The sequence below is a fragment of the Lynx canadensis genome, chromosome B4 (assembly GCF_007474595.2).
Source record: "Lynx canadensis isolate LIC74 chromosome B4, mLynCan4.pri.v2, whole genome shotgun sequence".
In the NCBI taxonomy this organism is placed as follows: Eukaryota; Metazoa; Chordata; class Mammalia; order Carnivora; family Felidae; genus Lynx; species Lynx canadensis.
In genome coordinates this window covers 125,709,250-125,732,011 of record NC_044309.1, presented here as the reverse complement: position 1 = coordinate 125,732,011, position 22,762 = coordinate 125,709,250, and the positions used below count along the sequence as shown (strand labels likewise).

The following is a 22,762-nucleotide window of genomic DNA, read 5'->3' as shown; positions in this document are numbered from 1 at the left end:
AGGGTAAAAGAAGAAGGGCTGAATTCAGAGAGAGGCAAACATGACAGAGCAGCCACTGGTAGCAATGGCCAAGAGAGAGTAGAGACACAGTGTGGACTGTCTCAGGAGAAACAGCAGCCCTTCCCATATTTCCACCCCCCCCCCCCAGCACACACAATCTGGTAACCCTTGGAGATATAGGGCAGACTCTGGACTCCCACCTAAGATATAGGATGGAGGCTGGAGTCACTGACTTAGATGTGCCCTGAAGGCTAGAGGACTTGGGCACATCTGGGTCACATTGAACTTATACTCTTTCCCAAGGAGGGCAACAGGAATCCCAAGGAATCTCACTGGGTTCCTACTGTGTGGACCCATCCTACGGCCCTCATCTCCCCAACTCTCTCCATCCCACTAACACTGCCCTAGACTGCAGCCTCATTCCCTCAAACCTGGACTAGGTGGAAACCCCCAAAGTGTCCTCCACGCTCGAATGCACCTGCACAGACTCTCCACATTAATCTTCTGAAAATGCCGCTCTGATTTGTCACTCCTCCACCCAGCTCCCTCAGAGGCACCTTAGCTATCAGACTCCAAACCCCTTGTCTGGAATTCAAGTTGCTCAGTGATACGGACCAAACTCACCTTCCCAGCCCATGATCCTTCAACCTCTGCTTAAGCCAATCTGGAAAACTCTCCAAGCTCAAAACCTTCCTTGTGGCTTTCTGTCCCCCAACCCTTTACCATCACCACTTAAAGGACCCACATGGAGGTTTCAGCACAGAGGCCACCTCCTCTAAGATTCCTTCCCTAGTCACCTTCCAGCCTGTGACCTCTCCCAAACAGTAGCATGCATTCTAATTACCTGGGGGTTGTGTTTAGATGCAGAGCATGCTTCAGTGGTTCTGGAGGAGGCCTGAGACTCTGCATTTCTAACAAGCTTCCAATGAGGTTGTGCCGGAGCCCAGGAGCACGCCCGGTATGGCAAGGGACCCTGCATCATTCAAATGGCATGGATCACATATGACCTCGTATTATTCTTCAGGGCCTGAGCTCCCATTCTAGATTAGAAATTCCACGAGAGCAGAGAGCCACAGAAGGATGCTCATGTGGTAGGAAGAGAGACAGCTGTAAAATCAGACAGCACTAAGTTCAAGTCTTAACTCTGCCACTTATTTGCCATGACAAGTGAATAAGTCCCACAACCTCTGAATCTCAGTTTCCTCATCTGTAAAATGGGGATTAAAAAAATACCTCCCTCCCAGGAAATTAAAGAAAACTGTGGCTGTGATTATGCCTAGCACACTGCCTGATGCTAAATATACTTGGAATTGAATATAATATGATAATATTCAATATATTAGGAAACACTAAATAATATTTCATATATTTTATATTTTAATGCCCAGTTCTCTGCTCTTTCCTTCCTCACATAACTTTGAGTTTTCTATACAGTCCTGTATGTAGTAGGTGCTCAGGGAATCTTCTGAAGGAACTTCTATTCTACTTGTACAATTCCGCTCAATCCACACCGCTGGGCTCTCCTCCCTGGACATGATGTGCCAACAAGTTCTGACTTGATAATGCTTTACATTCAAAGTCTTCCTTTTGGTTGGTGACTATGCCATCAGAAACATGAAAATCTACTGACATCTGCCTGAGAGAAAATGCAATTTTTTTCTGGTTGGAAATGAGCATTTATGAAACCTGAATTATGGTAAATAACCCACCCACTCCCGTTCAGACTCTCACTCATCAGACATTTAAGGCTTGACCTCACTGATCCAGGGTTTTCTTCCCAGCTGCATTCCATCAAAATGTCTCATGTCCCATCTCCTCATGCTCATAGAACCTCTTGTTAATCAATTAAATCCCTGTCTTCTGAGCTGATATAAGGGGTGTAATAAGAAGAGCACTGCATAGAAATCAGAAGATGTGCACAGTAGTTCTGATTCTAACACTACCCAAGTATGATTCTGAGCAAATAACCTCGCTTTTCTGAGGCTTAGCTTTTTTATTCTAGGCTAATAAATTGATTATTCTCCCACTCCATTTCATTTTAACCAGGACTCCCAGTACTAATGCCCAGCTCTCACTCAGGCCAGAGGAAAACAATCTTTTGTCAGCAGGTGGAATGTTAACTTCTCCTCACATGACCCTGGGAAGGCATTTTTACCTACTTGGACTGGTTCACAGGCAAACTCTATGGCAGACCCTTTAGCTAGCCACTCAATAGCCAATCTTTCATTTTTTCCCCTGCTTGCTAATAAAAACCCTGGTTTATTCAGGGCAGTGATGTGACAGCCCAGAGGAAAATCCTAATTTGTCTAAGCCAGGGGATGGCAAACTTTTTCTATAAAGAGCTAGACAGTAAACATTTTAGGCTTTTGGAGGCCGTAGATGATGTTTGTCACATATTCTTCTTCACTTTTCCCCACTCTTTAAAATTAAAAACAAAAATAAAAACATCTTAGACCCTAGGCTGTATAAAAACAGGAGCCAAGCTGAGCTTGGCCTGGGGTGGTCCAACCATTAAGAGTAATTATATTTTTTCTATTCTTCTGACAAATATTCACTTGCCTATCTTCCCTTTCAGCTACAGACGGTAGAATTCTTAACATAAATGACATAAGGAAAGTCTACTGGGGGCTCTTGGGAAAGATACTGCTGTTTTCTAACAAGAGTGAGACATATGAGAGGAAAACTCACTGGTGTCTCCTCTTTCTCCATCTACTTGTCTTGAATGTGGACCGGATGCCTATTATCTAAAACAGCTCAGGGCATCTGGGTGGCTCATTTGGTTAAGTGTCCAACTTTGGCTCAGGCCATGATCTCATGGTTTTTGAGTTCGAGCCCTGCATTGGGCTCTGTGCTAATAGCTCGAAGCCTGGAGCCTGCTTTGGATTCTGTGTCTCCCTCTCTCTCTGCCCCTCCCCTGCTCCACTCTGTCTCTCTCTCTCTCTCAAAACTAAATAAACATTTAGAAAATTCTTTTTTAAACAGCTTGTGACCATGAGATATTAACAGGAGGACAAAAGCTAACAATTCAGGAGGATTTTATAGTAAGACACACAGAGTCTGGGTCCGGGATGATATTGAGCTGTTAAATAAACCCTGAAACCTCCTACCTCCCATCTTTTAGTTAAATAAGATAATAAATACCTACATTGTTTAAACCACGGTCAGATTTCTCACAATCCAGAGCATTCTTAAAATAGTAAATCGGAGAGGATTTTTTTTTTAATAACTTCAACCACCTCCTAAGCCCTCCTCTATGTACCAGGCCCTGGGGATACAACAGTGAACCCCACAACTGTTCTCAGGAGCCTCCAGTCTAGTAGAAGATGTGACAAGACACAGACAAGTACCGACATACCCATCAGCCACTGAGAGCACTCTTAGCTCTGGTCCTGGTATTCCTGTGGACAAGTTATGAAATCCGTGATGCCAAGTCTTCAAAGCACTGCCTTCTGAGATGCAGAAGGGTGCTAGATGAAATGGCCAACGTTCAAAGGCAGACATACAGACCTGGGTTCAAATCCTAGCTCTACCACTCACCAGCTATGTAATGTGGAGCGAATTACTTAACTCCTTTGAGCCTTAGTTTTCAAATGTGCAAGATGAAGCTCATTATAAGCTACCTCCTAAGACTGTTGTGAGATGTGAACGAGGTAATGGAATTAGAGCACTTGTCATTGCTCAGTGGATGACAGGCATATATCCCTGAAACTATGAGCATATACATATAGAGACGTGTGCTTAACAATATATGCTTGGGAAGAAAGACTAGAAGGATATCAGGAGTGGTTGCCTCTGGGCAGTGAGATTAGAGGCGGTTATTTTTCTTCCTCATATATTTTTTCTTAGACTTTCCAAATATATACACACATGCCTCAAAGCCAGGGGATCTATCTTTTAATGTAATTTTTGTATTTTGAAAATAAAAACATGTGAACTGTAACTTTTTTGTTCTTTTATCCAGGTAGAGTCAGGTGGCCCCTATTCTAGACTGAGCCCTGGCATGGACTTGCTGTGCAATCTTAGAAAGTCACTTCACCAGTTTAAGTCTCAATTTCCCTATCTAAAGTAGACGATAACCAGACTTCCAATCTCTCCATGATGAGACAGCTCACTCATTGACTGAAACAACTGTAAAAGCTAGAACAACTGTTTGAAGACATTGGAGAGCAATCAATGCAGACAGGACTAGAGAAGCCATAGGCTTTGAGAGAAAGGAAACACAGGATGTGCCCTCCACATTCACACTGGGTTTCCCTGGGGATGCTTCTCAACTGCTGCACCAGGAAACAGAACCCAAGCAAGGAGTGTGGTCTGTTAGGCTCGAGTCAGAGCTGGGGATGACAAAGGGTCAGATCTAAGCAACAATGTTCCAGAGAAGACACACAATAGGAGGAAACACACACACTTGCATTCAAATTCCCCTCAAATTTTTAGCCCACTCACTCATACAGTGAGAAACCAAAAAACTGAGAAGACATCAGCTTAGAGACTGAAGAACTGATCACTGATTAGCAGGGGAGTCAGAGGTTGAAATTCAAGCTAGGTCAGGTAGAAGGAACTTGGTAAACACCCAGAGATTTTAGCTATGACCCAGAAAGGCTCTGAGCTAGGAGTAGAGACCACTTCCTAGTAGCACAGACAAGACTAAAACATACCAGACTTAACCAAAGCTTGACAGGATCGAGGAGACCTGCTGGTGTTCTACCTGCCTGTTACAACAAAATTTAACACCCTTCGGGGTAAGTTAATGTAATTCACCCAAAGCCTCTCCATCTTTGCGTCCAACATCAAATCAAAAACTATAAGGCATCCTGAAAAACAGGACCAAAAACTTGAAATCCATAGAAAAATCCCAATCATAGAAGTTAATACAGAGATGACTCAAAAATCAGAGTTACCAGACAGAAACTTTAAAATAACAATGGTTAATATGGCTAAGGAGAGAGGAAAAGATGGTCACGATAGAGGAAATGATGGATACAACAGATAAAAAAAGGAAAATATCAACTGAGATTTGGGGAAAAAAAAAAAGAAGAATCAAAAGGACATCTACCATAGAAAAAAATAATACACTATCTTAAATTAAGGTCACTTGGATAGGCTTACCACCAGGTGGCACAGAACAGAAAATGAGATTTGAGAACTGAAAGGGAAGTCAACAGCAAATACCAAACTGAGGTACAAAGAGTGAAAAATGGACAAATCAGAGCAGAGCATAAGAAATGTAGGTACTGTCAAAAGGTTTAGTATTCATCTAACTGGAGTCCCAGAAGAAGGTAAGAGAGAATGGGGCAGAAAAAATATTTGAACAGACAGCAGCCAAGAATTTTACCAATTTTATGAACAACAATTCACAGGTTCAAGAAGTTCAGTGAACCCCAAGAAGAAAAACTATAAGAAAACCGTATCTACACCTTGTAGTCAAAGTGCTGGAAACTAAAGAGCAAAAAAAAAAAAAAAAAAAATCTTAAAGGCAGCCAGAGACAAAAAGACATATTGTATTTAAAGGGGTAAAAATAAGTCTGATGACTAATTTTTGGAAGCCAGAAGACCATCAAATGACAACTTTAAAGTAGTGAAAGGGGGTTAAAAAAACAACAAAAAACCCACTTCCCAACCTAGAATTCTATATCCAGCAAAAATGTCCTTTAAAAATACAAGTGAGGGGCACCTGGGTGGCTGAGTAAGTTAATGGTTTTGCTCAGGTCATGATCTCACGGTTGTAGGCCTGAGCCCAATGTTAGGCTCCACACACAGTGGAGATTCTGCTTGGGATTCTCTTTCTCCCTCTCTCTCTGCCCCTCCCCTGCTCTCTCTTGCTTGCTCTCTCTCAAAATAAATAAATAAATATAACAAAACACAGGTGAAGGGGTGCCTGGGTGGCTCAGTCAATTAAGTGTCTGACTTTGGCTCAGGTCATGATCTCATGGTTCGTGGGTTTGAGCCCTGCATTGGGCTCTGAGCTGACAACTCAGAACCTGAAGCCTGCTTCACATTCTGTGTCTGCCCCTCTCTTTGCCCCTCTCCCACTCACACTCTGTCTCTCTCTGTCTCTCAAAAATGAATAAACATTTTTAAAAAATGTTTAAAAACACAGGTGAAATAAAGATATTTTTCATGCTCTATACTACACTATACTGCACTACCCAAAATACGAAAGTTGTTTTTTTGGCTTGAAGTAAAAATGATCCCCAGTGGAAGCACAGACTTTCTGATAGGAATCAAGAGCCCTGGAAAGGGTCAATATGTGAATAAATAAAAATAAATATTGACTATTTAAAACAACAATAGCAATGTCTTATGGGGCTTAAAACGTAGAAGTAAAATACATTAAGGCAACAGTACAGAGGGCGGGAGAGAGGTAAATGGGGTTCAAGTGTGTGTGTGTTTGTGCACTGGGCTTGAAACTGGAGGAGTGACGTGAGGCAGACGTGAGAGGAGGGGTGCATGTCGTAACCCCAAAGATAGCCACTAGTAAAGACTATGTCATTGGAAAGTCAGCAGAGGAAAACGTCAAAGAAAAAATTTTAAACTGCACCATCCCTCTCAAAAAAGGCACAAAAAAATAAAGACAGATGTGACAAATCAAAATTAAATACTACATTTGTTGATTTAAGCCCAAAAGTGTAATTTAACTTAAATGCGTTACATTAAATGATCTAAATATTCCAATTTAGATATAGATTGTCATAGGGGATTTTTTCAAACACATATTAAAAACCTTAATATTGAATTCATAAAGGTTGGAAATAGGAAGATTAAAAAAAGATATACCATTAACAGCTTGATCTGACTTCATCCATATCTTGAATACACATTCTTTATGAGTCTACATGGACATTTGCCAAAATAAACCATCTGTCAGGACAAAAAGCAAGTCTTGACAATTTCAAATATTGAAATTGGGCAGAATATGTTCTCTGACCACAGTGGAATTACAACAGAAAACAATAACAGAAAGATAACTAGGAAATAGCCAATGTTTGGAAAATTAAGCAATAGATTTCTAAATAAACCAAGAGTAAAAAGAAGAAATCACAATAAATATGAGAACATGAGTTTAAATGAATGATAATGGAAGTATGAAAAATTATGGGATGCACTTAAGCAGTGCTTAGAGGAAAATTTGTAACTTTAAGTGCCTATCTCAGAAAAGGTTGAAATCAATGATCTAAGAGTCTGTCTCAAAAGCTAGAAAAAGACAAAACATTAAACTCAAAGAAAATAGAAGAAAGAGAAACAATATACAGGAGAGAAGCAGAAATAAAAGAAATAGAAAAAAGATGTCAGTTGAGAAAAACAAGGCTAAAAGTTGGATCTTTGAAAAGATCAATTTTATTAAAAATTGATAACATGAAAAATATCTTAATGACCCAGGGGTAGGCAAAGATTTCTTAATACAAAACAAAAAGCACTAACAACGAAAGAAAGACACTGACAAACTGGATGCTATTCGAACAAAGAACTTCTGTTCACCAAAAGATGCCACTAAGAGAAAGAAAGGCAGACTACAAACTGAGAGATGTTTGCAATACTTTTGACAAACATCTCCTACTAGGAATATAAAAACAACTCTTACAAATCATTAAGGAAAAGACAAACAGCACAACTTAAAAAGAAACCAACAGGCAAACGATGTGAACAGGCAGATCACAAAAGAGGATATCTGCAAGAATGTTTATTAGTCCTTCTCAAGCTCTCCCAAAAAATGCAAGAGGAGGGAACACTTCCAAACTCATTCTATGAGGCCTGCATTACCCTCATACCAAGGCCAGGCAAAGACACTACAAGGAAAGAAAACTTTGGATCCACAGCCCTCATGAATATTAATGCAAAAACCCTCAACAAAATACTAGCAAACAGAATTCGACAGTGTGTTAAAGCATTGTACACCATGACCAGCTGCAGTTTTTTCTTCCTAGAATGCAAGGATGGTTCAACATAGAAAAATCAATCAGTGGAGTACACTGTACTAACAGGATAGCCACATGATCATCTCAATGGATGCAAAACAAGCATTTGGCAGAATTTAACACCCTATCATGATAAAAACACTCAACAATAATAGGAATAGAAGAAAGCTATTTCAACACACTAAAAGCCTATATGAACAATTAATTCATGGTAAACATCATACTCAATGGTGAAAGCCTGAAAACTTTTCCTCTAAAATCAGGAACAAACAAAGATGCTCACTTTTGCCACTTTTATTTAACACAGTCCTGGAAGGCCTAGTCAGAGCAATTAGGCAAGAAGATCACACACACATACACACACACACACACACACACACATACACAACTTAATACAAAGCTACAGTTTCAAAATAGTGTGGTGTTGGCATAAAGATAGGCATACAGACCAATAGAATAGAATAGAATAGAATAGAATAGAATAGAATAGAGAGACTAGGAATAGACCCTCACATACATGGTTAAATGATTTTTAGCAAAGATGTCAAGACCATTAATGAAGAACAGTTTTCAACAAATGGTGCTGGGAAAACTAGATATCCACATGCAAAAAAAAAAAAAAAAAAAAAAAAAGAATTTGTGGACTCTTACCTTATGCCATATAAAAAATTAACTCAAAGAAGATCAAAGACCTAAACATAAGAGACAAAACTATACAACTCTCATACAGGAAAATCTTCCTGGTGTTGGATTTGGCAATGATTTCTTGGGTCTGACACCAACAGTACAGACAACAAAAGAAAATTGGATAAGCTAGGCTACATCAAAATTAAAAACTTTTGTGCATCAATGTTACACAGGTAACAGAGTAAAAGGCAACCCATGGAATGGAAGAAAATATTTGTAAATCACATATCTGATAAAGGGTTAATATGCAAAATATATAAAGAATTCCAACAATTCAGTAACAAGAAAAAAACAATTCAAATAAAAAATGGATAAAAGACTGAACAGACATTTCTCCAAAGACAATATACAAATGATTAATAAGTAAATGAAAAGATGCTCAACATCACTAATCACTAGGGAAATAAAATACAAATCAAAATCATGAGATGCCATTTTGCACGCATTAGGATGATTATTTTAAAAAAAACACAGAAAATCACAAGTATTGGCAAGAATGTGGAAACACTGGAATGTTTATGCATTTCTAACGGTAATACAAAATGGTGCAGCTGCTGGGGAAAGCAGTATGGTGATAACTCAAGATATTAAAAATAGAATTACCATATGTCCAGCAATTCCACTCCCGGGTATATACTCAAAAGACAGAAAGCAGGAATTTGAACAGACATTTGTACATCCATGTTCATAGCAGTATCATTTGCAATAGCCAAAAAGTGGAAACAACCCAAATGTCTATCAATGGATGAATGGATAAACCAAACGGGGAATATACATAAAATGGAATTCCTGATACATGCTGCAGTATGGATGAAGCCTGAAATAAGTGAAATAAGCCAGTTACATAAAAACAAATACTATGTGATTCTATTTTTTAATTTTTTTAAATGTTTATTTCTTTTTGAGAGACAGAGAGACTGCAGGCAAGGTAGGGGCAGAAAGAGAGGGAGACAGAATCTGAAGCAGGTTCCAGGCTCTGAGCTGTGAGCACAGAGCCCAACGTGGGACTCAAACTCAGGAACAGTGAGATCATGAGCCAAAGTTGGACGCTTACCTGACTGAGCCACCCAGGCGTCCCTCTATTTTATATAGTCAAATTCATAGAGTCAGAAAGTAGAATAGTAATTGCCAGGGACTGGAGGGAGAAGGAATGGGGAGTTATTGTTAAAGCTTCAGTTTGGGAAGATGAAAAACGTTTTGGAGATGGATGGCAGCAATGGCTGCACAAGGTGAATGTACTTAATGCCACCAAGTGTACGTTTAAAATGGTTAAAATGGTCAATTTTACGTTACACATATATTAGCACAGTAAAACAAAGAATGCTCAGAGATGTTAAGAATTAAAAAAAAGAGACAATTTAAATACCATCAACATTTAAATGGATGTGTAAACCGTCGTATATGCATACAATGGAATACTATATGACAATGAAAAAGTACTACATACACCAGCATGGCTACATGACACAGACATTGAGTGAAAAGAGCCACAGACAAAAGAATGCAGACTCTGTAAGTCCATTTATATAATGTTTCAGAAACAGGCAAAAGCAAACCATAGTGATAAAATTCAGGACAGTACTTATTCATAGGGATGAAACATGAAGGAACTTCCCAGGGTGCTATAAATGTTCTCTTTTCTGGTTGATGGTTACATAGGTAGAGACAAAATGGGGGCAAAAGGATATTCATCAGACCATTCACATAAGATTTATGTATTTTATGTTCAATTTATCTCAGCTTTATAAAATGAAGCAAAATCGTGATGACAGAATGCTAATATCGGAAGGGACTCCAGAAGAAGGCTGTTCAGAGTATCTAGCAAGCACCATTGGGGCTTATGGAGCAGGTGTCCCTGGCCATGCTTTGAGAAACCTGCACTAAGGAGATGCACATTACCAGCCAAGGGAGGACACCTGTCCCTGCTGGGAATTACATTTACAATGAGCTGTCCCCTTTTTTAGTGTTTAGGGAGCAAGTACAAGTCCCACTTAGTCTTCTCTCTTAATATGAGGCACCCAGAAGACCCAATCTAACATAACCCAAGAAAAGGTGTAAACACAGCAGTTTATATCGGCCCATTAACTCCAATTCTCTAGTCCAAGACCCCGGAAAAATCTGTACTTTCAAAGAGCAAGGGCATTCATGACTCTGAAACAATGGTGCCATGACACCCTACTTTAATCCCACATCTACAGTGACACCGAGAATGGCCTTTCCCATTTCCCATCCAGGGTCCACATTTGCCCAAATGGGGCATCACTGTAATCGGGTCTCTCTGAGGACTTAGACAATATGAACATGTAAACAGCAAGTGTCTGCTGTGTCCCCATTTCTGTGGCTACCTGACTACATTACACTCCCCACCACAGAATATACCAGGGAGGGCCTAACGTATTCCATAAATGGCTTCAGAGTCTCTTGTTCCAGGTGACATGCCCCAGCCTAGCATTTAAGAAGCACTATCCCTCCCACGAGGACACTGGCCATGTCTAGGACATTGTGGAAGAATGAGTTTCAAGCACTTACTTTCATCATTAGAAACATTCCCCAGAGATGTGTGGCTGGAATAACGTTTGTTTTCACTTTCATTGAGACATCTTTCAATCCAGCTCTCTAAAAAAAAAAAACAAAAAACAAAAAAAGAAACAAAAACAGAAAGAAAGAGAGAAAGAGGAAAGAAAATCACAGAATTGCAGAAATGCTGTTGGTGTTTGTGAAGAGACAAGAACATCATAAACACATTAGATTCAATTGCCCATCAGCTTTCATCTGAGACTGGCCCCGACTGGAATTTGACTTTCAATGAAGCCCCACAGCAGCCACCATTGCTGATGAGCCTTTGCTGAGTAGTTGGAGACAAAATGGTGATTGAAGCTCACTTGAGTATTTCCTGGTCAGATTCTACTACTTCTGGAGTATTCACAGCCCAACAGTACCAACTGAGAATTATCTGTCTTTGCAAAGAAGATACGTTCCTGAGAAGTTGTTTGTAAAACAAAGTTTGGTCAACTAAATCACTGGTGGTGGTTTGCAGATGGTAAGTTAGCAGCAGAACACTTTATTTAAACAAAAACAAAAAGGAAAGCAGATAAAACCCTGAGGGCTCTGGTTGAAGTGGAGAAAGAGGGCAGGGAACCTTATAGCTCACTACCCTTTGCCCGGGGACCCTCGAAGGGGCACTTCCAAGCACAGGCCGAAAAGCCACTGCGGGAGGACATATTAAAAACTCTACAATAGATATGTAGGACTTTTAAAATTCAAAAGACTATGTTCTTTTAATCCAATTCCAAAGTCTACAAAAGTACTTTCCACACTGTGGCGTAATGCTTATTCCATTGTCTGGACCAGCTACATGCATGCATGCATGCATGCATGGATGCATGCATGCATTCATTCATTCAACATCAGCTAAGTACAGTCAGTTCTGCTAGAATGCTTGTTTTGAAAATAAGAATGTGTTCCAGTGCAAGTAATACATTGGGGAATGATTTGAGCAGAGAGCAAACTTCATGTTTGCTTATGCTCAATTTCTTGCCTAAGAAGCATCAGGGGAATGCAGAAAAGCACACATAGCTGCACTGAAGCCCACAGGAATATGCAGAATCCACACGTGCTCACACCTCGGCCATCTACCAGTTACTTTAGTTCACCACATGTGTTATGAACCACACCTGCCTGGGTAACCCATGTTTTATCACTTCATAGTAACTCACAAGCTGCAGCCTTTCTGACATCTGCTTCCAAAAGCAGGGCTTTTGGGGCTTTCAAGGCTTTCAGGGCTTTTCCAAGGTGAAGTGTCATATTCATTGTATTTGTGTACCTCTTAACCATTAACATGTGCAAAACTATGCTATCGTCTTCATTACGTTCCAGTTTTTTAAATGTGTCACTGACAAAGGTTTTGAGTGTTATGCCCCTAGTTTATTTTTCTAATCAACGCTGTGGTTTTTATTGTGCAGTTTTGCAGGGCACCAAGCTCAGTTAGGAGTTTTAGGAATGCATATGTGGTGTTAGAGCAGAGCTGACTAGACCTATGGCCATGTGCTTCTGAACAGTGCAGTCTCCCATTGCCGGCTTTATAATATAGGAGCTGGCATTTACTGAACACCTGTTCTAATATGCCAGGCCCTTTACATATGTTATCCTGTTGAAGTCGGGCAACAACTTCCAGAAGAAAAGATTTTCACTCCCATTTTTTTCCTAGAAAGCAACTGAAGTTTAGATTAAGTAATGTGACTCCACGTAGCTCAAAAGGCCAAGGCCAAGATCATTAGTTAACATCTTGGGAAACATATTCTCAAAAGAAACCATGCTGATGCTGACGAGTGAGCTATGGGGTGGGGGTGGGGGGACGCAGGGAGACATGTTGGGTTTTTTCTTTTATATCCCAACAAACTGCTCTTTTAAAAGCTGCTCCCTAAATGGTAAATAAGTAAGGGGAAATATCCAAGGGGAGGAACAGGAGCCAGCTTGTTCAGAGGAAATGGAAATCTGGTATTTCTGAGGAAACACTGAGCAACAGAGAAATTCAAAACATGAAAACACCGCCCCTTCCAGACATCAGCCGCGCAACGTAGAAACAAATGGCTTGTGATGTTTTCAAAGCTGGGACGGCGCAAGGTGGGGTGTTCGTCATCACGTCGCCTCCAAAGATGCATCTGGATACAAATCTCCAGAATTCTTTTCAGGAGTCTCCAGAATATCTCCACTCGGATCTTCTAATCCCTTGGAGTTCTGGCACAATTTCCTTGGCAACAGCCGTGGCTGCTTTTGGATGGCAGCTACTGAAATCTGCAGCCCCTTCCTCCGCCAAACCACACCACCAAAAGCAATTGCTATTGTTCTGGACCAGCCCTGGTCTTCCTAGTGAGATATTCACATCTAGTTACTCTCATATGCGTGTGGGCATGCACACGCTCGCACATGCACACATGCACACACAAATACACACACTCTTTTCAGCAGACACAGGGAACTAAGAGAAACACTCTCCCTCTCACCCATTTGCCTGTGCCAGATGAGGCCTGTTAAATTTGGAGTCCTCGGAAGGGCCTATTCCTGCAGGTGAGAACCCCCAGTGGTTGGTGTGACAGTCTCTGAAGAACTCACGGTAACATTCCGGAGGGGAGCTGGCTCTGAACACCAAGGGCCAAGACAGTGCAACACCAGCCCACAAGAGCCCAAGTCGAGGAAGAACTTTCCAGATGATGTGCCTCTCCCCCATGTTGCCCAACACTGGAGAGAGATGAGAGCAGGGTTATGAGAAGAGAGAGAGGGCCGGAAGCACCAGGAAAGAAACAGAATGTCACCAAATTACCCTTTCCTCCACCCCCTGCTCCTTCTCAGGTCTGACATCATCACTTGTGCCTGTGGCCACTCTGCTACCCTGTCCTTCTCCCCGGGGCAACACAGAGTAAGTGTGGCCTGTCCTGCACATGGCAGATATGAGCAGATAGCCACCATGGCTCCATTTTTCTGGTCAAAGTACCTCACTTGTTTTGGCTCTTGCTCAGAAGGAATTGTTCCCACATCTTTGCCATCCAGTTCACCTGCATCTGGCTGTCTTCTAGTTAATCAATATCTATTTGAACATGTGCCATCCAGGATGAACTCTGAGGGTCCAGACCATGGTCTGAGCAGTGCCAAAGATAATATGGCGGAACCATCACCTCTGCTGCTCTGGACATGTGGAGTTTTCAGAGCATTCAAAGGTCTTACATTCCAGACTGCACATATGAAAGTGAGACGTCTAAACAGGCCACAGGCCTTGGATCCACAGGTGCTCTTTGACCTTTGTCCTCTTCCCAAATGGGGCTCTCAGCAGCAGCATCTCTAACTCATGTCCCCTAAGTCAGGCTGCTCCATATGATTGGAAGGCTTCTTTTTAGGTAAAAAGAGGTAATACGAAGTAAAATGTATATACTTTAAAACTACTAACAGTGTATTTTGGTCTTGCAAAGATCAAGAGTTACTCAACCAGAATGATAGGTATACCGAATTTTTAATAAGGTGCATTGTTCATCTAACTAATTTATTTGTAGATTATGTGATTTAAAAATAATAATAAAGGCTGCCATACCTTGGGTCTTTATGGGCTAAGCATTATGCATGTATACCATCATACTTAATCCTCATAACAACCTTGAGGTAGGTGGTATTAAAAAAATTAAGGTTCAGTGACATTAGGTGACTTGTCCAAAGTCACCCAGCTAGTAAGAGGCAGATCGGCATTCAGACTTAGTCCGTAACCAGTAAGCTCTCTCCCAGTGTGGGCTGAGCTCCCTGCTCCTACATTCCACGCGGGCTCTAGCACCCGGTGCCAATACTGTATCACTGATCACAGTCTGCCTTGCATTCGAACTTCTGCTAACGTTCTACTTACATATTACAATTTTTGCTAAATTCATTCACATATCTCTTTGCCAGCCTTTGTTATACATAACAGGCCCTTCTGTTTAGGTCCTAAATATCTTAAGAATGAAGTCCATGTTACTCTATTTCTTTTGACTCTCACTTCACCTGGTATGAAGTTTTTCCTATAGGATGGTCTCAATAAATGTTACATTATTGACACACATGACATCAAAGAATGCACAGCTTATAAGCAGACACATCCACTACCTATAGAATTTCCTAATTTTTTTTTCTACCACATAAGGCATGAAATAGTACAACACATCAAAGGTGATCTTCCAAATACAGAAAGCAATTTTCAACCAATGTCTGTGTTGTACCTTCTAGATAGAAAAAGCTACAATAAAAAGCTGTGAGTGAAACAGACATGAAGACTGGCTTCTGCCCTGCAGCTGCCATCTAGAAAGCGAGGCAGATGCTACTCCCCAAACTCATGAGTGCAAGGACCCTGGCCTTTCTGCCCACCTTGTACCCAGAGGCTGGCACTGTGACCGTCCCTGTAGATATTGCCCAATAATATGTGTCATTGAATGCCTTGCTTTTTTTTTTGAAAAATAACATTAAGTTCCTACTGTATGCCAGGTCTTCTGCAAGGCATTTTCACATACATGGTTTAAATTAAAGGGATCTCAGAACAACAGTATGTGGTATGTATTAATATCTCTGTTTATAGACATGAAAACTGAGGCTTGAAGCAGAGGTGCTAACCCAAGGCAGACTGTGATCACACTGCTGTACGGGCGCTGGGTCCTGGGACACAGGAGGAGAGCTCCGTTCACACTTGGCTAATCTCCCTGCTCCCAACTGCCTCTTTCTTGATCCACAAAAATCATCTGATCTTTTAGTAAGAACCAAACTTGCTCTAAGTTCCCAACAGGATGTACTGACGGCTGTGAGTGTCGGCTCCTGGGCTGAGAAGCATCACTACATCTGACTCATCTGGGATCACGGGCAGGAAGGAGGATGCCAATCAGGACTTGTGGATTTTCACTTTCCAAGGAGTTTACCCCGCACTCCTTAAAGGCAGATCTTCATGACTCCCCACTTTAGACTGGATTTCATAGAAGGTTTGATTCCGTTTGCAGTAGCAAAGAACAACTAGGAAGTATCTGCATCAGGGACCCAGCACGCCCCAGGCTCAGAGCAATATTGGTCTGGCAGGAGAAACTGGGCAAGATGGCAGTCCAAAGCCAGGTAATCCTTGAAGTTTACAGAGTGCACTGACATGAGAAACCGATCTGAACTTCACAGTCCACCTCATGAGACAGAAATTCACCCCCCTTTACACATCAGGAAACTGGAGTCCAGACCAGGACAGTGGTTTGGCTGAGGTCACACACAGTCAGAGGGATCAAAGTCAGAATTCAAACCCAGATCTTCAATCTCAAGGCCTATGCTTATTCTACTTGCTAATTCATACTGGGCACAGACAAGTCACTCTAGGCTTAGGCTATCCATCCACCCATTCGTTCATTTTGCAAATAATTATCAAGTGCCTTCATGTAAAGTTGTAACAGAAGATGACAAATACATTTTAACAGGGAGCCAATATATCACAGCAAGATATCGCTGGTGGACCAAGGTCTCTGGACCTGAGAATATCTTGTTTATGTATTCTTGTTTTATTCTTTATTTTCCCTACCTTAAAAATATAACTTCTAACAACAATGTCTGTCTTTTCCATGCTTAGTCCCCCAGAGCCTGGCACAGTGTCAGGCTCACAGCTGGTGGTGATGGGTTGTGACGAAGCAAAGTAGGATGAGAGAACAGGATGAAGGAAAGCACCCTCATCCCAGGAAGGCCTCTGAGAAGCAGCAGCATTTGAGCACAGACTGAGTACAGTGAGGGAGGCTCACAGGGAGGGGACCACAGAGGCCAAGGCCCTGAGGGGAGATCATGGGTGACCCACGATCATGGGACAAGGGACGGCAAGAAGGTTCAGTGGTTGACAGAGTGACCAAGGGAGAGACAGTACCAGATGAAAGAGAGGACAGAAGCAGGCTGGGAAGTGTGTGGAGTTCACAGTTACGACAACTGGATTTCAAATCCCAGCCTTGCCACTTCCTAGCTATGTAACATCGGAATGATTCCTGAGCTTTCCAAAAAGCCCTACCTTCCAAGTTTCCAAAGATTAACTGAAATACTACAGGTGAAGCACTTCGCATGGTTGGCTTTGTGGGCCATGGGAAGGTGAGGAAAGCATGGTCTCTGTCCACCAGGAGCTCACGCCGAGTAATGAGGACAGACAGTTCAGCATTTATGTCGGGCATTTCCCCCACATCAGTCCCCCTGCTTCATATGCCTCCTCTCTACTCCCCACGGCAACCCTGAAGCAGAGACTCAACAAATTCCAATCCCTGAGGAGGAACAGAGACTCAGAGAAGCTGGGTAAAGCCAGCCAGTGAGGTGGTGGCCGAGCTGGGTCAGGTCTGTCTGCCTCTGAGGCTGGCTTGCTCTCACTGGGACACACTGCCTCGAGGAGCCAGCAGTAACCAGGGGCAGGTCTCTTATTCTAATAAGGCGCAACGGAATCACAGAGAAGGGAGCTTCCATCTTGGCCTTCACATAGGAGGTGGCATTTCAGCTGGTCCTTAAAGGATTAGGCACCTGCCAGACCAAAGAGGGCAGGAGGGCCACGTCATGGTCAAAAGCCCAAAGTGGGTTCTGGGACAGGGGACGAGTCCACTGACTGGTGACTGGAGGAGGAGGGGCAGGGGGCAGGTGGGAGCGTCTGTGAGGAGCAGATTGCCAAGGCCTTGCCCACCAGGCCAAGAAGCCAGCAGGCAGCTGGGAGCCAGCCGTCATTTTGAAGCAGTGGGGGAGTGAACACGACGAGCTTTGTTTCTGAGGAACTAGATGGGAACAGGGAGTTCTTGACTTATGCAATACCTGAAGAAAATGCCGCCTGACTTAGAAAGTGTCACCAGGTTTTAATAGAAGGCGTTATTCATATTCTTTGTATCAACAGTCTTTCAGGGCACTGTGCTGGGGCCTATTTTAGGAACTCACAGCTTTAGAAATGCTACATCAAAAAGTTGACACGTCACACTCACTAGCAGCTGCCAAGGGAGGACCAGGCCCCAGGTCCTGGAGGTACCAGCACGCCTCCTAGTCCCCCCTCCCTTCCCCTCCCTTCCCCTCCCCCCGGGGCCCTGGCCATTACCAGTAGAACCATGCCAACAAGGCCCGCTCCTGTCTCCCCAGGCACCAGGGTGTGATTTCCTCTTCATCATTCTCTGTCTCTCAGCCCCGTTTTCCCTCTGTCCTGGGCTCCCCACAGTGGTGACACACAGGAACACGTGGAAAGTCTGGGCCCAGGAAGTGGGCAGCTGTGTGGCCTCTCCAGGGGGTGGGGGGGTGGGCCTTAGGTCAGTGGGTTGCCATGGCAACACCACAGGCCCTGCCCCAGGGGCCACTGGGTTCCAGGAAGGGGCCCCTGCCCTGCCTCCAGGGGGCCATCCCACCCTGCCCCTTCATTCATTCCTTCCCTCGTTCACCAAATACTGCTTTAGCACCAACCATTTGCCAGGCTCTGAGGTTCTAGTGACAGACATCGCAGACAAGGTCCCTGCTCTCAGGGAGCTTGTATTCTGTGGTGGAGATGGGACAAAAACAAATAAGGTGCCTCCAGGGCACAATGAGTGTCAGGAGGAAAATGAAGCTACTGAATGGGAGATGGGGGTGCTGTCTTAGGCAGCGGGACACTGAGGGCCTGCTGGAGGAGGTGATGTTGGAGCAAGGGCAGAGGTCTGAGAAGGAAGGGGCTTGAAAACCAGTATGTGGGAGAGCGTGAGGATGAGTGAGAGCAGCAGGAAATGGAGGCAGAGGTAGGAAGGGCCAAAAGCGTGTAGGCACTTGCCGGAGATAGTAATAACTGCACACTTACCCCAAATGTGCTAAGAAGCAAGTGGCCTGAACCGCACTGGCTCGGGAAGCATAGCCTACTAGGGGATGCACATTCATTCATCCCACTCACTACCGCTTTCTCAACTATTTGTGGAGTACCATGCGCCAGGCACTGTGCTACACAACAGGGGCATAGCAGGAAACCAGACAGCGTCTGTCACAGGGAAGGTTAGAGTTTAGTGTGAGAGTCAGCTGTTAAATAATAGACATGTAATTCCCAAGAGAGCCAAAGGACGGGGGGGAGGGAGAGAGAGAAAGAGAGAGAGAGAGGGAGAGTCTGGTCTAATCCGTGAGTCAAGGAAGCTTCTCAGAGGAAGTAGGATTAAACTGACAGCTAAAGATTAAGAAGGCATCATGTTACTCCCCCAGGTAAACAGGGAGGGAGGAGTATTCCTGGCAGAAGGAACATCACGTGCAAAGGTCCTGAAGCTGGCTGAAGAATTATGCGTTCAAAAAATTGACAAGCAGGGGCGCCTGGGTGGCTCCGTCGGTTAAGCTTCAACTCTTGATTTCAGCTCAGGTCATGATGTCACGGTCCCTGAGTTTGAGCCCTGCGTCAGCCTCTGTGCTGCTGGCTGGTACGGAGCATGCTTGGGATTCTGTCTCCCTTTCTCTCTGTCCCTCCCCCTCTTGCTCTCTCTCTCTCCCTCTCTCTCAAATAAAAATAAACTTTAGAGGGGCGCCTGGGTGGCTTGGTCAGTTAAGCGTCCGACTTCGGCTCAGGTCATGATCTCACACTCCGTGAGTTCGAGCCCCGCGTTGGGCTCTGTGCTGACAGCTCAGAGCCTGGAGCCTGCTTCGGATTCTGTGTCTCCCTCTCCCTCTGACCCTCCCCCGTTCATGCCCTGTCTCTCCCTGTCTCAAAAATAAATAAACGTTAAAAAAAAAATAAAAATAAACTTTAGAAAAATGAAACATTAAAAAAGAGAGAGAGAGAAAGAAAAGAAATTGACAAGCAACCTGAGCCTGAATGCCCACGCTCATTCAGGGATTAAGCCAACGTGTATTTGTTGAGACTATCCTGTTTGACTAGCACCCCGCACGTAAAAGCCCTGCCCCCTGTCCTTAGGACTGAGTTAAGGAGTCTGGACTTTATTCAATAGGTGGCTGGGAACCTCTTTACTGAAAGTTTTTGTGTGGAGTGTGACAGAAGCAAAACCGTTCCATGGGCAGCTCCATCTGCCATTGCTAAACACAATCTCAGAGGGGAGAGAAAGGGAAGTGGGAAACCACATCACATATCATCCAAACTTCTGAGACTGAGAAGCCGCATCATTAATAATTTTGCCAGGACCACAAGCATACATCAGGACTGTCCCAGGCAAACCCGGACTTCACAGCACCCCTGGGTGGAGGCCACTGCAAGAGTGTAATTAAGTCTGAGAGGCTTAGGACAGAGGCGGTGAGATGCCAAAAGATAGGAACTCTGCCTTCTTTCTACCTAACTGTACTCACAACTCTAGCCAATCCATGTACCCAGTGTCCCCAGGTCCCCACATCTCTTCCTCATCTGCTGGGGCCTCAGTCACAGCAAGAAAAAGGAGGTGAGTCGGAGGTGACGGTAATGACACTTCCTACTGTCTTCATCCACATCATCGTCAGAGCCCAGTCTTTGAGCATCAGCACTACACTCCAGCAATAGTTATTTACATGGATTATCTCATTTAATTACAGCAATACAGATGGGGAAGGTATGCTTTACACAGATGTGTGGCCAGGACAAAGATGAGTGTGAATGGCTTTGTGCACAGTTAACCCCCCCCACCCCGGGCCTAAGGATGTACCTTCTGGGTTGTCTTTGTCCCTGTAGCTGATTGGTGCCCACTGCATACAGAGGCCAGGATGTTCAGATGCTATGGACACAGAAACATCAGCCTACTTATTGTCTGCTCAACGCCGTATGGCCTGGGCCTGTCTCTTTGCAAAGATCGGGACAGGATTCGCTTTCTCTTTCAATTGAACACTTGACCCTCAGGGACGAGATTCCAACCCATAACCCCACTGACTCCTCACGGTACTTGCGAAGAACCACCCTCACCAGTTTGCCTTTTTACTTTTCTTCTTTTCCTTAAAAATCTGAGCAGTATTTTCATCTCTTTCCCAATTCTAATATATTCCTTTAAAAAATAATCCTCCCCAAACTCCCACCGTATTTATGCCTCAGTTTCCACATCACTCCGATACGAAATCCTGCTTCAGAAGATTCAGCCTCAGGTGGTGATGGTGATGTACGAAGAAGTCTCAGAGGCTAACGTGCTACCGTGACACAAGGCGATCTTACTTCTACATTCAGCACCGCTCTTCCTTAACACCCTACAGCCTCAGTGCTCTCTCATCTGCCCAAACTACTCACTCTTTTTGTTTCTAGCTGCCTCTCCAGACTCCTGAGGTGCGCCTGCTGCCTGTGCCAGCTCCTGCTTCGTACCCTGGGGAATCTCTCCCGCAGGTCTGGAAACCAGCAAGTGTAGGTGCCTGAACCAATGAGCTCATCACCACAGTGAGGAAGCCCCTTCCTGTGGGCCGGGGGAACCCAATACAGAAAAAAGGATGAGAAGGCCTGACTGCTAAGCCTCGCTGTCTCACTAGTTTAAGAACCTGACCAAGTACTTTCACCTTTTGAGCCCCAGTTTCTCTATCTGTTAGGGTTACAATAACCACCACTGTCTAAGTTCCCATTTGTACCACTGTGCTAAACTATTCACTTACCTCTTCATATACAGGAATCATTATCCCATTTTATAGATGGGGGAAGTAAGGCCCAGAGAAAAAGGCCTGGACGAGAAAAGATAAGCACTCTGCTTACCGTTTGGCCAACTAGATTCACTCTCCCAGCCGGGCCACGTGGCCACTGTCCCCGTGTGTCTTCCTCATCAGCTGGGGTCTCAACCACGGTGTAATGCAGGTGAGTCCACCTGTCATCTCCTGGAATGTGGCCGCCAGCGCGAGCACCACCACCTTCATGAACATCGTAGCAGCTGAGCCGGGATCTGAACCTGACTCTAACCTAACCATGAACTTATTCTTTCCTAAGTTAGTCATTCAGAAATCATTTATTGGGCAACTACTATCAGACACTATTCTGGGCTCTGAAGATACAACAGCAAACAAAAAACATGAAGTCGCGATTCACACGCAAACAACAAAAATAGAACTTAAAAGCGCCCCCAGGTGAAAGAATATACTTAAAGTATGACAACTCGACTAAAAACAAGTCAGCGGTTACACCTAACCATTAACTTATATTATAATACTCATAGTTATATATGCCTTGAAGTCTCACCGTGAGTACTGAGCTGCGTCTAACATAATACCAAATACACAACAGGTACTAGGTAATGTTACTGCCTTTTCTCACTTTTAGGAAAACCCAAAACATAAAACTCTGAAGCGGTCAAAGAGATTCACGAAAGGGTCATTATTTGCAATATACGAAAATTAATGAGGACACCCCGAAGGTATACCAGTGCCGTTAGCTCAACAGATCATCAACTCACCAACAGTCCCAGAGCCTAGAAAAAGTGAAAGCTAAGGTGTTCGGTGCCACCTCCTGTCGAAGATAGGTTCCATGTAAAAGCAGATCTCTGCTCTAAAAACATCCCTGGGAACGCCAGAATTCATGCGTGTAACTGCATAAGCAGGCTGTAAAAATTTCACCTCCCCTCAATGTTTATGGGGGACCATACCAACTACTACCTAATGTCGGCAGGCCTTCACTTTGTTTCTATTTCTATCATTACAATTTTATTAAAACGTGTAAAAGTCTGTTAAAAAAAGGTTATTGGGGCCAAGGCTGCTCCCTGTGCACAGCATCCGATGGTATTTGATCCCTGACATCACTG

At 43.5% G+C, this 22,762-nt stretch overlaps 1 protein-coding gene across 1 annotated transcript in view; it reads right to left on the bottom strand.

Annotated features, from left to right (window-relative positions):
* Positions 1-17,287, bottom strand: part of RFX4 (regulatory factor X4) — a 143,778-nt gene extending 126,491 nt beyond the window's left edge. The window contains exons 1-2 of the mRNA XM_032593803.1: positions 17,131-17,287; positions 11,130-11,216 (exon numbers count right to left, since the gene is read on the bottom strand). Coding sequence (XP_032449694.1) covers positions 11,130-11,216; positions 17,131-17,287 — 244 coding nt within the window. The remainder of the gene's footprint in view (positions 1-11,129; positions 11,217-17,130) is intronic.
* Positions 17,288-22,762: the final 5,475 nt, after the last annotated feature.